This window comes from Lynx canadensis, chromosome B4, assembly GCF_007474595.2.
Source record: "Lynx canadensis isolate LIC74 chromosome B4, mLynCan4.pri.v2, whole genome shotgun sequence".
Classification (NCBI taxonomy): Eukaryota; Metazoa; Chordata; class Mammalia; order Carnivora; family Felidae; genus Lynx; species Lynx canadensis.
The window spans coordinates 30,992,286-31,009,795 of record NC_044309.1 but is presented as its reverse complement, the minus strand read 5'-3'; the positions used below and the strand labels follow the sequence as shown (position 1 = coordinate 31,009,795).

At 38.0% G+C, this 17,510-nt stretch overlaps 1 protein-coding gene across 14 annotated transcripts in view; it reads left to right on the top strand.

Annotated features, from left to right (window-relative positions):
• The window catches only part of PARD3 (par-3 family cell polarity regulator), a 670,780-nt gene that overhangs the window by 463,177 nt on the left and 190,093 nt on the right, over window positions 1-17,510 (top strand). For 12 of the 14 annotated variants that reach the window (XM_030321422.1, XM_030321420.1, XM_030321421.1 and 9 more), the window contains one exon: window positions 8,412-8,643. In XM_030321422.1, the coding sequence (XP_030177282.1) occupies window positions 8,412-8,643 (232 nt within the window). Of the gene's footprint in view, window positions 1-8,411; window positions 8,644-13,274; window positions 13,393-17,510 lie in introns of those variants that run through there. The other 2 variants (XM_030321425.1, XM_030321424.1) reach the window with 1 other exon arrangement.

The window sequence follows — 17,510 nt, the reverse complement described above, 5'->3', positions numbered from 1 at the left end:
GGATGAAAATGGAAAACAGATCACAACCTTGTTTAAATTATTTGCATTTTATACTAAGGACCTTAAAGAACATTTGAAGAATTTCAACTAAGAGTAGGAGTGCTGGGGTTGTAGGATAGAGGATGGTTATCAGGGATGGGATGGTAAGTAGCAGTGTCAGTGGCAAGAAAATCAGTTATATGTCAGTAATGAAATAATCCAGGTGAGTAATGATGCTTGGCAATGCCAGAGAAAAGTAAGAAAATGCGTTTACACGCTTAGCATTTCACACAGAAAGATGGATGGTGATGATGTGATTTTTTTCTCATTAGCACTTCCAGGCTCTGAAACTTAGAATCATCATCATACTGTGTAATCACTCCATTACCAAGCTTTCTTAATTTTTCCCCATGAAATCTACTAATTTCACTCCGTCTGTTCAATCTAACTGAAATCCTCATTATTTAATATCTGAAATTATTGTTAGGATCTTCTAATTGGTCATGCTGTCTCTAGATTTGCTGAGTAAACTCTGTAATCACATTCTTATTCTCCGAGTACTTCAAGCTTCCATGCTCATTCTTGTCCAGACCATGCACTCTCCACGAAGTGTATCTTCTTACTATCCTTGACTTTGCCCCTGCCTTCAAATGTGTACATTAGACTATCTTACTTCTTCAGGAAACTGTTTCCCAAGCAATCTAGTCTTCCTTTGACTTTCTAAAGCCCTGATTTTACAGAATGTCTCTGAGACTTTTTACTGTAAAGCATTTTTTTAGCATCAAGAAATTTTTGTGGATTCCCCAATATGGATTGGTTGGTAGTTAAGAACACTGGCTTTTAGGTCACGATCTCGCGGTCCGGGAGTTCGAGCCCCGCATCAGGCTCTGGGCTGATGGCTCGGAGCCTGGAGCCTGTTTCCGATTCTGTGTCTCCCTCTCTCTCTGCTGCTCCCCCGTTCATGCTCTGTCTCTCTCTGTCCCCCAAAAAATAAAATAAACGTTGAAAAAAAAATATTTAAAAAAAAAAAAAAGAACACTGGCTTTTGAGGGACAGTCATTTTGATTTCTCAATAAATAGCAAAATAGAGCATTGTTAGCCATTTACTACTTTATCACATTTGTACATTGTTGTGTTATTTATTTTGTATTTTGTCACACACACACACACACACACACACACACACTTAAGAGTCAGAGCAGTGACCTGGAATCTCTTTCTTTGACACTGTAAATAATTTTCTATGTATTGTTAAAATATACAGTTGACACAAAGCTCACTCCTTGATTAAAAGTAAAATTTTTAGTGGAAGTTCCAACAGAATTGTGAGTGCTGCCATTTTGGTTGTGTAGCTAATCCATTCAGTCTGTTGAAAGGAAAGCCTGGAGCTTCACTGTACATTGTCCCCATGGAGAGGAAGCAATATCCACTGTGGACCATCATTTGAATGTAAAAATCAATTAGATGCCAAAAGGAAATGTGCAAGGGTTCAGAAAATTGAGGGTACGACCCTCATTGTACTTATTCTGTAGCATTCTCTCGGGAAGAGAAGGATAATGGAGGTGACATTCTACCAGTATCTTCAGGAGCATTTTACCTGTTTCATTTGGAGGGATGATTAAAGAGAAGTTTAGAATATAAAGTAGAAGCAAAGAATGGTTTTTAGTATAAATCTTAAATTCTTTGGAAGAGCGATCTTAATGGTTTTTACCCTTCTACCCACTCCTCACTCCAACATAAACAGAGCTGTTTTTGTTTGTTTGTTTGTTTAATGAAATGAATATATATATAGAATAGAGCACTTTTGGAATCATCTATTTACTATTTGAATTGTCCCCCAGTTGCTGAAAGCACTTCTCTGATACCACTTTTGAATGTCACATGATTCCTTCATCTGTCTTCATGGTCATATTCTTGGTTCTTCATCATGTCAGTTATTATTCCCACCCCACTTTTGAGTATGAAAGCTTCTTAATTCTTCATGTTTCATTCTTCATGCCAGCTTTTTTTTTAAACATTCTGAAAAAGCTAAGTTTTTCCATTGCCAAGAGCTCATCATTCTAATGTTAAAAGTCAGAGTCCAGAAAAACAGATCCTGTTATTCGACACCATCTGTATCACTAGCTGTTCATTTTCCACATCTTTCTTCCTTTCCAAAGTCAAAATATTCAACTTAAATAAGAAACAGAAATAATATTTATATCCCCAAAGTTCTTGAATCCTGTGTAGGACTTTGCAGTGCCTAGGAGTCTGACAGTCCTCAATTTATTTTTATTATATTTGCTTTTGTTTTGTTACCTAAGATTAATCCATAGAAGTTGGTAGGGGTCAGTGGATTTGCTAAGTCCAGTGAAATTTTCCAATTACTAATGTCTTATTGTAACTTACTCATTTTAAGTTTTAAGAAGATAGATTCTGAAGACTTAGTCATACTGTGTGCAATAATTCCATTTAATTTTTTGTCTTCTAAAATAAATTTTAAATTAAGAGTATGTGATCCTATCATTAGGTATTTCTAATACCTACAGTAGTCCTTCTTAAATGGAGAGCAGTAAAGGATAGTTTTTCATGTGATTGGCTGTTTATTCAATCATTCTGTCATTCACTCAACAAATACTTAATGATGCTTCTTTGAGCTGTGCCCTCAGAGGAAAGAACTTATTTACTGATGATTAAGAAGTAATATTATCATTTTCATTTTGTATTTCTCTGTTTCTATCTGTTGAACAATTTATTTGTCTCTAGTAGGAAGTCTGAACAAATCATTTAATTCTAGCAAAGTTGTCACAGCTACCCAGCTCTACATTAACTGCTAAGTCTTACACTTGTGATAGACTGTAGATACTCCACAGCTGCTCTAAAGTTTGATTTACACAATGTACCTATTAGGATGCTTTCAGCTGCGTTTAGTAGAAAATCCAACGCAGACCAGCTCTAACCATGAGGAAATGCACTGTCTTCATTGCTGAGCTCTGGAGTTGGGCAGCTTTGGAGACTACTGATTTCATAGCCCAGTGGTATTAGCAAAGATCCAACATCTTCCTGCCCTTTTGGCTGCAATATCCACAACTCAGCTTATCCAGAGGGTAATTGCAAGGCCCAGAGACCTTTTACTTTCCTGTCCATATCCAACAGAGGGGAGTGAGCCATCTCCCCAAACATGGCTGATGGGGCCATTCTTGGACTAGTAACACTGGTCCATTAAATCAAGCAGCAGGCACCCATAGGTTGGTATATTACTGAGTTAACCCCTTGGAGCTAGATTGCATTCCTGAACATGATCAGAGTTCTATTAGGAAAGAGAAAGGGGGAATGTATTGTGGATAAGCAACCCACAGAGATCATTACAGTATCAACAGTAGCATTGCTTCTCAATGGGGGAGAAAAGACTCTCATGACCATGTAATTTAGAGTCAATTTTTGACAGTAAAATGTTTGTGATAACTAGATAGAAGTGTTTATTTATGGCATGAGCTGCAGAACTTTGAGTTTCAATTGAAACCTAAAGTCATTTTCTCCATAATCATTAACATATAAGTGCCCAATCTTTTCCAAACTTCTTGGTGACCCAGTCCTAACATGATACCTTGCAGAATTAAGTAGCTTAATTTGTAACATGGACTAGAATTTTAATTGAGCTGCATTTGCATCTGTTGAAAACATGGTAATTAGGTGTGTTTTAATTGCAGAATGACTATGCTGCATTAAAGAGACATAAGCATCTTCACATTATACCTTCTTAAAGGAAAAACCTAACAGTATCTGCCTTTATAAATAATCACGTGGCACACTTCAGTGTATGGAGCAGGATAAAATAGACAGAAATGTTAGGCAAAAATAGAAATTTCTATTTGTTTGGAAGAAGATAATCATCTTCCCTTGTGTAGGCTATCTGCAAAATGAAATCAAATAATCTTTAAAGATGAGCACAATTCAAGAGAAAAAAATGCAAAACACAGCATTTAAAATAGATTATCTAAATATAAGTTTATAATTAGTTCTTGCATTGTAATTTAGTGTAGGAACACAATAGATCAAGCCACTTACTCCTAATATATTATCAGTACTTTTCTTACTTAAAAAAATATTTATATGAATTTTTTTGTGGTTTCCTTTAAGTTTAAGGGAATAAAAATATTTTATGTACTTTATTATAAAGGTAATATTACTAAATGTACAAACATTGGCTGCAAAAATTTTAAAAATAACCCGATCAGTGTATCTGTGACCTTGAATATACATAGTTTAAAAAATTAAAGATGCCTAACCAATTTATTTAAGCTTTGGATAATCACCATAATTCTGCATAGGTATAGGGCAAAGTGAGAGATACTTATTTTTTTCTACCAAATAATTTTAGAGTTCGAAGCATATATACTACGATACTCTAAAAGAACATCTTATGTTTGTACATATGAAGCCACATATTGCTAAATATTTTTAATTAGTTGGCATTCAAAGGGATTAGTTAAATCAGTACACCCCCAGAAGAGTTTCTGTGATAATGTATTATCTAAATTAGAATGTTCAGAATAAGCATAAAGAATTCTCAAATGTGCAAGTATCATTTTAAAACAGTCCACTTGCTTGGGGCAGGAAACTGAATTAGGATTTTTGATTTTATAAAATGAGGTTACAAAACCCGAAGTTAATAAATAATTTAATACTAATTTTCTCTGTTTCACCCAATTTAGAAAATAAGTGGTATTGCATATACCAGAAAATTATTGTGCCTATGAAAAGAATTGGCAACCAATATGACTTCAGCATATAGTCAGTTGTGAAGGCACTGCCTTTATTCTATTACCGAGCCAAGAGCCGACATATGCCCTTGTACTTCTGCCAAAACTATTAGGCAGAAAACTAGCAGAACCACTACTGATACTTCCATTCATGATTTATGATAATGGTTGCTGTGGAAGACTAAGTCATTTACATTTATTGAGCTCATTTTTTGTTTATAGTTTCAGATATTGTAGAGGGTTATAAAATCCATTAGACAATCCGTATAGCACTAACAGTAATCACATGAAAAATAGTACAAACTGATTAGAGCAAAACCAAGTCTAGTGGGCCTTCCCGACATTGCCGTAGTTGGGGTGTGGCTAGTTTTGTCAGGCTTGATCGGAGGAAAATAGGTATTGTTCTGCAACTCGAAGAACAGTGATACCCAGAGACTGGAGAAAACTTCAGTTGGGATAAAGTCATGAGTCAGGTTTACTGGTAGTCTTTCATCTGAACCACCTCTTATGAGTAGCTGCTCTCTGCCAGGCAGTCCTCATTTTAGAAGAAGTTAGAGAATGAGAGGCAGACTTGTAATCATGTCAGATGGGAAGTACAATTATAAAAGTTTGTACAAAGAGTTATGCAAGTATTCATAAAAGGAGTTTTGGATGTTAGGAATTTTAGAAAATTCACTAGCACCCATTTATCTTTGTTGAGTATACCAATAAACTTGGGTTTTATAGTTCCTGAGAACTTCTGAGAATTGTTTTATAATGGTTTGGACGATTATCTCAAAGTTAAGGCCACACCTGTTTCCCAAAGGGTTGAAACAGCAGTTGGCAATCAGGTACAACAGAGCCAAGTGTAAGGGTGTGTGACAAGATGCTTTAAGCCTGCTAAAGTTATATTTATATTCTCTTGGGAGAGTCACATTTGGAAAGGCTGCATATAATCAGCAAGTCATTGGGCTAATTGACCAGGATATTCTTCCCCTGCTCTGTGTAGACCAAAACAATTACAGCCTTAACTCAGCATTTATTTGTAAGGCTACTGAAAGCATACTGTAAATAGAGCATACTGAAATACTGTAAAGTATTAACTAGCAATGCCCATCTGAAAGTTGTAATTGGCATCCTTTATCAAATCTGTACCATTCCCATTTATATATTAATTAACCAACAGGAAGAAAAGCAAATAAAAAAAAAATTACCAATGTCCTTTGGAGCAGGAGAATGGTTCACAATTCAGATAACCCAGTGCAGAAGGAGGCAGACCTTTCTAAAATCAGTTTCATGGTTGCTAATCAGTCCTAGAGTTTGTGTACGTTTGATCTAGGTTCTTGATTGATTTCATCAACATGAGCCGCAAGTCACAGCATTAAATGAATACACAGGATTGACAATAGGTTTCTGAAATACAATGCTGACTGCTGGAATTATCTTCTGGACAGACTGTGTAGTGAGTGGGTGATAGATGACCTCGACATGTGTTGTATGAAGCATGGAATTGAGCAATCACAAACAGAGCTGATGAAAGAAATGCATGAAAGTCTTGCTGAAGTACAACTGTATGGGACATGAGACTAGGAAGAGCCCCAGAGTGGGACTGTGCTGGTCCCAAACCTTTCTGTTTCCTCAGCAAGAAATGGAAGATGTTGGTCTAAATGACCTCCAAAGTACCTTCCGGATTTAGACATGGTGATGCTTTTATTCTTTAGCTGTACTAAGGCATGACCTGCTGGGATGAGAAATATGTTGGCTCATGTTTTTTTGTTTGTTTTTTTTTTAATTTTTTATGTTTATATTTATTTTTGAGAGAGAGACAGAACACGAGCAGGCGAGGGGCAGGGAGAGAGAGGAGACACAGAATCTGAAGCAGGCTCCAGGTTCTGAGCTGTCAGCACAGAGCCTGACACAGAGCTTGAACTCACCAACTACGAGATATGACCTGAGCCAAAATCAGCGTTTCACCCACTGCACCACCCATGTGCCCCTGTTGGCTCATGGCTAACTAAATGTGTTAACAAAAGGAATTGGACACTTTTTTTTTTTTTTTTGGTATTATCCTAAGTAGCTCTGGCATTTAAAAAAAAAAAAACAACTTTATTACTTTGCAGTGGTCATGCCATTATTGATAGTCACTTCTCAGATTTGTGATGGTTTAATAGAATACTGAGTTTGTTTTAACTGGTCTTATTATACTTTCATATTGTCTATTACTAACTGAATTGTCCCTTTGTGGTGGAGAAGCTAGACTTCGTGAATTTCACTTGAAGATACATTTACTTGTCTTAGAGGTCAGTTCTTTGTGAAATATTGAGAAGAGGCTTAACTGTTCTATTTGTTTCTGTGTTAGAAGAAGCTCAAAAACGTTGATTCACGTTTTATTTGTTGATGTATGAGAATAAAATGACCTCAGAAGTCAAGGGGCAATCTGAATCCCCAATCATTGTTATGATATTTGGAAGAAAATCTTAGGCAACCAATCTCAGAAAAGATTTATGATAGTGGCTGTTAGTATATACATTTATTGTTTTTTAATAGAGAAATTCTCAAAATTCTTTTGCTAGGTGGAAACCTACTCTTGTTTTCTTGTCATTCTTTCAAATTAAAAGGTTTAGGGTAGCAGGATGCCTGGCTGGCTCAGTCAGTACAGGATGTGACTCTCAATATCAGGGTCATGAGTTCAAGCCCCATGTTGGGCATGGAGCCTTCTTAAAATAAATTAAAAAAAAAAAGTTTGGGGTATTGAAGTTCCCTTGGACCATACGCTTATTAAGTGCTGGTTCAAAGAGTGGAATATTATTATCACTAAGTAAATTTTGTATCTGCAAACTTCAGGGGAGTGTGAGGTTATTGATTTACACATTTTCCTGACTTTACCCACCTTTGTAGATGGACATGAAGAGTTATTTAGGATTAGAAGATATAATTGCATTTGCTTATGATGTTGACCTTATTTGATGACAATATAAGGAGAAGCTCCAGAAACTGTAAAGATCAGTCTTCTCTGTTCAGAAATCACAAACGGACATATTTGGGAGCCTGAAGAAAGAAGTCTTTGTGCTGAAATTGGTGTGCTTACTAGTGAATGGCACAGTTTCACAAATTAATGAGGGGCCAGATTAGATCTACCTTATCTGTCCCCATGAGGAAAGGAAGCACTTGAGGAACTGCTTGTTTTCTTTGCATTTTGCAAATCCAGCCCACAGGACCCAGAGGGGTCTATGCTGTGTGACAAGGGCCTACTAATCCCTCCAGCTTGCATGCTGCATATCAAGGAGGAGGTTACCCCAAGTGAATCAGCATCTGGCCAGAAGCGGCTTCTCTCTTTCTGTTGGCACATGATCTTCACATAGGAATACCCTGTGCATGGTAATCATCCACATCACATGTTCTGTTCTCATTCTCCTCACAAGCCAATAGCATAAGGGCGCCTGGCTGGCTCAGCTGGAAGAGCATGTGACACTTGATCTTGGGGGTAGTGAGTTCGAGCCTGTGAGTTGGGTGTAGAGATTATTTCAATAAATAAAAAGTGAAAAAAAAAAAAGTAAATAGCATTGCAGTCCAGGTTGATAGCAGGCTGTACAGCAGTAGAAAATGTGGGAAAGCAATATCTTCCCATGTATTTTAGCTTCCTTCTTTTTGTTCTTTTGGTTCACTGTATTCCTTATCCTTGTTTGTGTGTTTGTTTGTTTCTCTTCCAAGTGGAAGAAGACACAGAAGAAAGTTCAAGATCAGGGAGAGAGTCCGTATCCACTGCCAGTGATCAGCCTTCGCATTCTTTGGAGAGACATATGAATGGAAACCAAGAGAAAGGCGATAAGATGGATAGGAGAAAAGATAAAGCTGGAAAAGAGAAGAAGAAAGATAGAGACAAGGATAAAGACAAAATGAAAGCCAAGAAGGGCATGCTGAAGGGCTTGGGAGACATGTTCAGGTAAGTCTTCAACAACCCAAAACAGATGGTCGCTAAACATACGTGAGTGTGAGGTTAATACTAAATTTGAGAAGCACAGACTTGCAAACATTATCTCTGAGGTCCACCACAAATCTTTTCTCATTTTCAGTCTTCGCTATTATACTTGTAATTTGTACAGAATTTTGCTTTAGTTATTTCAGACCGTTTTAGCAGCCTTAAAGATGAGATCTTGCCAACCATGTAAATAACTGTTGAAAGGAAGAAAGGACAAGTCTTCATTTTAGCTATGCAGAAGAGTAAAAGCCCCATGGAGACAAAGGGCTATTAAAGCAGTGTTTGTTCTTTTGTGTGTGTGAACAATGGTTCATTATTTAAATTTAACATAGAACTCAAGTTAGTGGTAGCATTTAAAGGTTCATTAATAACAAGTCTAATAAAAAATGTTGCAAATAGAGCTTCAATTAAGCTGTGTTGATTAATTTAATACTTATTACTTCAGTCTGTAAAGATTTCATTAAATGTAGTCTCTGGCTGTTTCCTGACAGTTGTTTTTGTGTCCCTAAATTATACTCTGGGATTACTTAGCATATCGTTTTTTTACAAATCATTGTTACACAGTAAAAGTGACAAGTTGTTCAGAAGTTGTACTGAAACTCTCCCATAAATGTTCATCTAAGGTGATTTATAATATTCAGGCATTTAATGTTAAATATAAAGATTGCTTGATTGTTCCATAAATTAAGCCCCTAAACATATCAAGATGATGGTTTGAAATTGAAAACATACAGCAGAGCCACTTGACTCTTCAAAAAGCAGTTACCCTGTATTAGGAATCCCTTCCTTTTAACTTTTTTTAATTGCAAAATGGGAACAAGAATTTTTATTTTCATGGAATTTCTTGATTTATGATCCTGAGGTTGACCTCAATAACTCAAGGAGTTAAAGATATGTCAAGCCTGCAAAGTTGAGGACTCAGGGCACAGCCTGCAGGCCACACCACACAACAGATGTGCTCTGTACACGTCTGATTAAATCGAGTGCCTGAAAGAAGTAACTATAGAGGTAGGTAACACAAAGCCTGGGCTGTTAGCCACATTAGCTTTAATCTAAATACAATGAGATTTCCATCTCCGATGCTTCAGGACACTGGGGTTCTCATAGTTTTACATTAGAGTTTTTCTTGTTTATATACTACTCCTGAATGTGTTTTCAGTCAGATCATCTTTCTTCATTATATTCCATGTCCAAGAATACTTACAGAATGAAATTGCTGTAACTACCACTTTATTTCAGTTTCTATGTTAGCCAGGGAGTGTTTCCTTTCGTATATGCAAACTGACGGCTCCGAAGCTGGCCCCTACCTAATGCACAGACAGAAGGCCATTGCCCATCCTTTAAAATTTAAGGAATATATGTTACTGTCTTCTTTAAATGAGAGAATACGAAAGGGGAGGGTATCTCCCCGAGACTTACACATTCAACAAGAAGTGCAGTCTCATCCAAGTGCCCTCCTGAAGTCTCACTGAAAGCCAATGGCTTGTTAGTTTTCCTTCATCAGCCAACAGTTCATCAGCCAACAGTTCCACTCTTCTTCTTGTGGAATAAAAAATAAGAAAATTTCTGGTTTGTTTTTATAAAATATGTTATAAATTATTTCATTACAAATTGTTTTTTTCCGTAACTTACAACTCCAGAATAAGAGAGGCCATTTGGTAGATGTTTTCCTTTTGCGGCCAGAGGAGTGGAGAGTGTGAGGGCCTGGGGACATGTATGTTTCAAAGAGATCTTGACTAGTAACCCAACAACCACCTTTTTGCTAAAAGTTCTGTAAAATACTATATGATGTTTTCTCTAGATCAAATTCTGTACATTATACCTGCAACCTGTAGTGAGAGCCAGCTTTGTGATTAAGAAGTTGACCCATTTGTAATTTCAAAGGCCTGCATATTTTCAAAAACCAACTTCTCTGGTTAGGTACAGGAGCTAAAGGTTTTTTTTGTTTGTTTAATTTGTTTTTTGTTTTACTAAAAAATAAGCTTGTATTCTCCCAGTGTTTAAGAGTAGCTATTAAAGAAAATCCCTATATTCATACCTTTCTGGGAACGTAGAATCAATGGTTTGCTAGAATCCACCCATGTTGGCTTGTGAGAAACAGTGGCTCAATGTTTAGAAATTTTGCCAAACACAGCCATTATAAAAATTAAATAAGTTTCATAAAAATCAAAAGCAATACTCAGAATTCACCACTTCCTAATTATGTTATCACATTTTATCATGATCTCTGCTTTCAAGGTTATCTACCCCTTTTGCATTGTCATGGTGCTAACACTTTATGCTGGTGCGTAAACAGCTTTCCCCAGCTCCACCTTTACGACATTGTGTTGCCAGTTTAAAATCAGCCATACCATGGAAATGTATGAGTTCCACAAAACAGAGTTACTTCTCCTAGGAGATCAACACACCACCAAGTGAAGAATGGAATATATCTCAAGCAGAGTCTCAGTATCATGTCTGGTTTCCTCGAACATGGCTGTCTTCCATTTGGTTGCAAACCATTGCTTCCATCCTTGGGGAAGTGGCTGAAGCTTGCCAAACACTTCTTCAAAATGCTCTGAGAATAATTTATTAAACATAAAATAAGCTTTTTGTCTGATTGACAATTGGCTCTTAATCCTTCCTTCATACCATTATTTTATGTTCTAATAATTAGAGAAGACTCGTAAAGGATTGTTAGATTTTTCAAAATATTTTGTAACTACCTTCCATACTTATTGAATCCTTTTGAGACTAATACACATTCTCAGGTTGATTCTTACATAGAATTTTCTTTTTTAAAATAACATAGGGGAATATAGTCCGGATTTAAAATTAGTCTCTTCCTTTCTTTTTGTTCTCTTAAGGAAATAGCGTGTGATTTCCTTTGCAGTATTGCTTTTAAATAGCTTAAGCAAAATGTGTATGTGCATATACATTTCTTAGAAGAGTTTGTAAGGACTTTCAAGTGCGGCTGCCCACTGTAGGCCTGAAGTACAAAGCAGAGATGTGCGTGTGCATTTGTGTGTTTATTGTTATGATTTTGTTTCTGTTTTTTTGGTTCAGATAACAAAGAAAGAGCTAAGGGGCAGGGACATTAGATACTGGGAGTCTAGCTTTCTAGGCATATAAACTTTTTCTCTTTAGTTGCTTGAAAAAGTAATAATATGTTTTCCTTCAAAAACAGGGTCATGGGCTTTTCTCCCAACCATCTCCCTCCATGGTCCCTGCAAACACACATACTCTATGCCTATCCCTATAAATTGTCTGTGATTTGAGGTCAAATTTGATGAGGGCCAAAAATATGGACCCTATTTTTAAAACGGCACCAGAGGAAACCATGCACATTGAATAAGTACTTTTATCGGGATAAACAGACGTCATGGTTTTCACACACTGAATGGTGGTTCCAAAGATGGTTTAATTATCGATAAACAGCTCTAGTAAAGAACGTTATGAATCATATAAATCAATCTTCTGTTTCTAAATTATGGACTATATGGAGTGCAAAAGCTGTCTTAATGTAAGTTTTAAATCGCAAATTCAAATCTATGTGAATTTGCATAACAAATGTAAAGTGTTTTATGTTTGTATGATTCTCTTTATATATGCTACATCTTCTTTTGCACATAAGGACCTCCTGTTGCCTTAATTAAAATGGCTTTGTATCTAAGAAACCTGAGTGTGCTTACTAAAATAGGTAAACATGATTTGTCAATGTAATCATTGTGCAAAGTACAGAGCAGAGGGAGGGTCCAGCATTTTGACTCTTTGTTTATGTTTGATTCTCAGATACTTGGCTATTCAAAATGAATATTTATTCCAAGATATTTTTGAGAATTCTGCAATTCTATGAAATAGTCACTAAAGAGGGAAGGAACCAACTCTGTCCTTTAGAAGGGGCGAGATCTATTATGTGATATTTTAAATGTGTTCATTTTTAAGGGAAAGCCACAGCATTGTTCAGCAACATGCTTTTGCCTTAGTTTCCATCTTTAAATGGAAATAATCCACAAGATAATAAAACCCCATATTAGGACAATATTCTCAGATAGTAAGTATGAAAAACTATGTGTTGCCCTTTTTTCCAGCCCTCAAGTACGATTTGATATTGCTTTGCCTGAAAGATTAGACTTGTTATCTTTTGAGTATCGTGGAATTGTGTGTACGCTAAAACTAAAGGTTCTTAGACTTGACCTTACTCTGTACCGCTTAGATTTATTTTGTGCTTTTGTCCATATGTGAGAGCTGAGAACCTATCACTATGGAAGGCTAAAGCCAAAGTAATGTTGCAATATTACCATTAAAATTGAATCCTCCAATTACGTTTAAAATGATTACCTGTGTCCCTGCAGCATTGTTTTATTCAGTTCTGTTAGAGGAAATCGGTAATTTAGTTTGAAACCTTGTTTGGTTGAAATCAGATACACTGCTCTCTTTCCCCTTTTAGAATATGGTAGTTTTCCGAACACAAAGAACATGATCAGATTTTAAAACTTAATGTTGTAGTTTGGATTACACTCTTTAGGCTTTGGGAGAATAACAAACAGGAATTGTTGTTGCTTCCCTTACCTGTACTTACTAACTGTGTTGTCTATACCGTGTTTCTCATTTAGCCTTGCCAAACTGAAGCCTGAGAAGAGATGAACAACAAACCAGATTCAAAAAGGTCTTTGAGAAGCACATATTGCACAGTCGATTTTTAAAGCAAACAATAAATTTACTTTTAATGAATTCTTAGTGGCTGTTGACGAATTTTGTTTACGACATCAGCAGTTTTGATGGTTTAGTAATTTCCATATTAATCAATTTGGAACTTTTTCATCTTGATTTCGAGCTTGGGGGTTTAAATTACTGCTTGAAAAGGCAGAGAGTGTTTTTTCCTATCATTTGTATTAGCCCCTTTTCATAGCGGAAAACCATAGTCTAGCTGCTGGCGTATTCAGAAATCATCAGCACACACCAATCAGATGTTGGAATCTGCTTTCGAGATGATGTAACGTACTAGTTTGATTTCTTAAACAACACGGTGGCTAAGGACACATGCAGGTGGTGGGTTAGCAGTCCGAGGGTAGTGAGGTGTGTGGGTTGGGATTGTCACCCATCAGTTGATGACCAAATTGTCCAGTTTGCAAGGTACTTTTTAGTCCCTTTTTGGGTTACAGGGTTTAAATAAACAATGGGGGTTAGGACAATATCTGTGCTTCCCTTATCTGTGCTTGGGGGTGGCTAAACCAGCAAGTCCTTCCTGGGGAAAAGTAGAGATACTTTGGCAAATAGTAATTCTGAGATTTGCTGAGACCACAGGGAGTTGAAAGCACACACTCCTTTATAAAAATGTTTCTGGCAAGAGTCTGCCTGACCAAGTGATGTAATCACAGCTCTGTCAACGTGCAGGTTGATCTGAGACTGTCCATACTTTAGAATGAAGTTTTCTGCTTATAAGAAGCCTTAACTGACAATCTCTCCATTCTTCACATCTTCAAAATTGCAGATAAGACTCCACCTAGTTAGCTTTATTCTCTGCGAATGTTGGAATTGTATCCTACTTAAAAATAAATGTGATGAAGAAACAGAGAACCATTTAATAAAGGGTGTTGAGAGTTGGGGTGTGTGCCTGTGAGGACAGAACTGTGCTCAGACTTGGTAGCAGCTGCAGTCCGGCCTCACCCCGAGACCCTCCAGGCAAAAGCCCTCACCTATACTACAGAAAGGAGACACCCATAACAGTGTTTATTTGTTCATGTCGGAAATATCGAGGCTCATAGATTTTTATGGCTCAGGCCTAATTGCCCTGCGGATTAATGCGACGAGTTTCACATTGGTAAAATTAAATGGCATTCTGTATAAACTGCTGGCGATTTAGGGAATGCAGTTAAAATGCACCTGCAGAAAAGTCTGCCCATCTTTATGAAATGCAGGCACAGGACTTTGTAATACAAAGAAAAAAAAAAAAGAACTCAAAAAGATAGAGTTTGCATAATTTTACTTGTTTTCCTGTTTGTTAGCAGGACAGAGACCAGCCCCGTTGTATGAGTACACATGCTGGGGGGATTCCTCGGAATAAGTTTCGAATTTGTAAATCCCAAGGACTTAATGTATGCTTCTCATTTGAATGGAAACAGAGATTCCCGCTTTTAACACAGGAAAATAAGTGTCAGATGGACCTGTTAGCAGAGACAAGTTCTAGGGTAGCTGATCTCATATTCTTCTAGAATTCTTCTCTTTCTTGTTAGCAGTTTTAAATAGAGAACCTCTGACATCGACAGCACTGCAGTTGACTGCGAGGAAGCCAGAGGAGGCACCAAGCATGACGGCGAGGCCTTTCTGAGACCTTTTCTGATGTTCTTTAACGCTTCTTTTCCACAGACCTGTGGCATGAATATAGAACACGAGTGTCAAGGATGACACCTACTTTATAGTCTCCGTAAAGCAAACCTTTTCGTAAAAGAAATTTTTGACAGTTCTGAGATGCTAAGTCAATTTCAATTCCAGACGGTGTAGAAAATGGAATCTTTTTCTCTGCAATTGATGTGAAAATTGAAGGCTAGTGACTATTCGCTCTCTAATAACACAGGGTAAATAAAAACTATCACACCATTGAAAAATGTACTGGAAGACAGGCCAGGCTAATGACATTTACTGCAACATATATTGGAAATATTCTTTCTGAATGTTTTTATTTGTTTACCATTAGAGGTTCTATATCTGTCACATTAAATATAATGGGTCCAAGTGCCTGGTATTCCTAAATATATTTTTGTCAAGCCACAAATTATCATATAAAGATAATTGTTTCACTCTTTCAAATACTCTTTTAACGAATTCACTGGGGAAGTGACCTCTTACATAATTGAATGTTAGATGGCTTTCCTGTGACCTGTTTAATAATAGCCAATTCAGAAACAAAAGACTAAAGTTGGATTAAATTTCATATCATAGTCAAATAGCCATGTGTCCTGTTAACCTTTCTACTTCTTTGCTTTTTAGAATGGATGTGCTTTAAGCTAAGGCCAATACCCATAGAGCCGTTCCAATCCTCTCTTGCTCATTCTGGCACATTGCTCTAGCAACACCCTCCCTCTCCGGCATCATCAAGGATTACCCTTCTCTACTGGATCATTCACTTTGTCCCACACTCTGCTGTTATTTCCTCCATCTTAGAGGAAAGTCCACCTTAACCTCCCTACTCTTTCAACTACTACCTCATTTCTCTCTGATGCATCATAACAAACCCTTTGATAAGTTTGTATTTGTTGTCTCAATTTTCCTGTTCTGCCTTAAACTCCCTTTGGTGAAGCCTCATCCCCCTTGGCTCCACAGCCTTTCTCTTGTATGTCACCAAGGGCCTCCTCATTGGTGAGTCTTCCCTGTGCATCGTCACTTCACCTTGGTCTGCCCGCAGCACTTGGCACGTTGACTGTTGCTCTTTTTTGAGCTCACCCTTGCTGGGCTCTCTGCCTTCCTTTCTGCCCACTCTAGTTCTATCCCCTCTGCCAGTCCTGTGCCATGCTCTGCCCTCCAGATATTGGAATGCCCCCAAACTCAGGTCTTATCTCTACTCTCTTTTTCTCTTTTCATTAACACAGAGTTTTTATATGCTTAAGAAACAGAGCCTCTGGACTCTAAATACAGTCTATGGGCAGATGACGCCCAGATTCACATTTCCTGTCTGGGCATCTTCTTTGAACTCTAGATTTATGGGTCTTACATCTTCTTCACGTGCTTACTTGACCGTCGACACTTGACATGATCCCAACTCAGTGCAAATAGTGTCTGGAACTGTTCCTCTCAGTCTTCCCCTCTCAGATAATAGCAGCTGTGTTTTTTCACTTGGTTAGGTCCAAAACCTTCAAGTAATCCTTGACTCTTAGGTTTTCCTTACATTCCACATCCAGTTTTGATGTACAAAAGCAAAAGCCCTTTTGGCCTATAATTTCTATAAAACCCCGGTATTTTTCAGTACCCACATCCTCTGCCTCCTGCATTCCCCACCCCCCAACACTTTTCCTGCTTCCCCCTTGCTTCTTTACGATACATTCTCAATACTGCAGAGAGAAGTCACATCCTTGCCTTCCTCTGCTCATCCCCCAGCAGCCTTCCACGTCATACAGAGGAAAGGTCAAAATCTTTAGAGTCACCTTTGGGCCCTCTAGGACTTGCCTTCCACCCTCAGCCTCTCTGAACTCCTTCCTTCTCCTCTTGCCTTTGCTAAGATTCCTCCAGCTGCACTGGCCTCTCTTGCCTCCACTGCCAGGTCCACTCGAGTCTTTGTCCTTGCTCATCTCTCTACCCAAAACAATCTGTTCTCAGATACCCACAGGTTGATGAAGGTCAGCTTTCGGGGGGATGGGCCAACCTTACAAACATCACTCCCTCCCACCACGACACTTCCTTTCCCACTTTTTGGCATTACTTTTTTCCTTTGCACTTACCACCACCTAATACCTGATGTGTCACACTTGGTTTAATCATTGGTTGACAGCCATCAAGGATTGGGAACCCTTTTTCCCTATGTCCCAAGCAGACAGCCTGGTGCACAGTTAGTGCAACAGATGCCAGGTCGCCCGTATGCCCTCAGCACTTCCTCCAACCTCCAGCCCAGCTCTGCCTCTATGCCTAAGACCTCTCAGGCCATGCAAGGAAGCTCTTCTTTGTGCAGGACCGCCAGAAAAGCCCTTGCAGTAACACTGCCTCAGAGCAGCCATCAACCAATGACCCACAAAGCCACTGTGAAAGCACTCCTGTCCCTGTGGCCCGTACGGTTATAATGTGCAGGCCGTGTGGTCCTCAGACCTGGAGCGCAACAGGACCTGGGAACCTGTTGGAAATGCAGAATCCTAGGCCCAGCC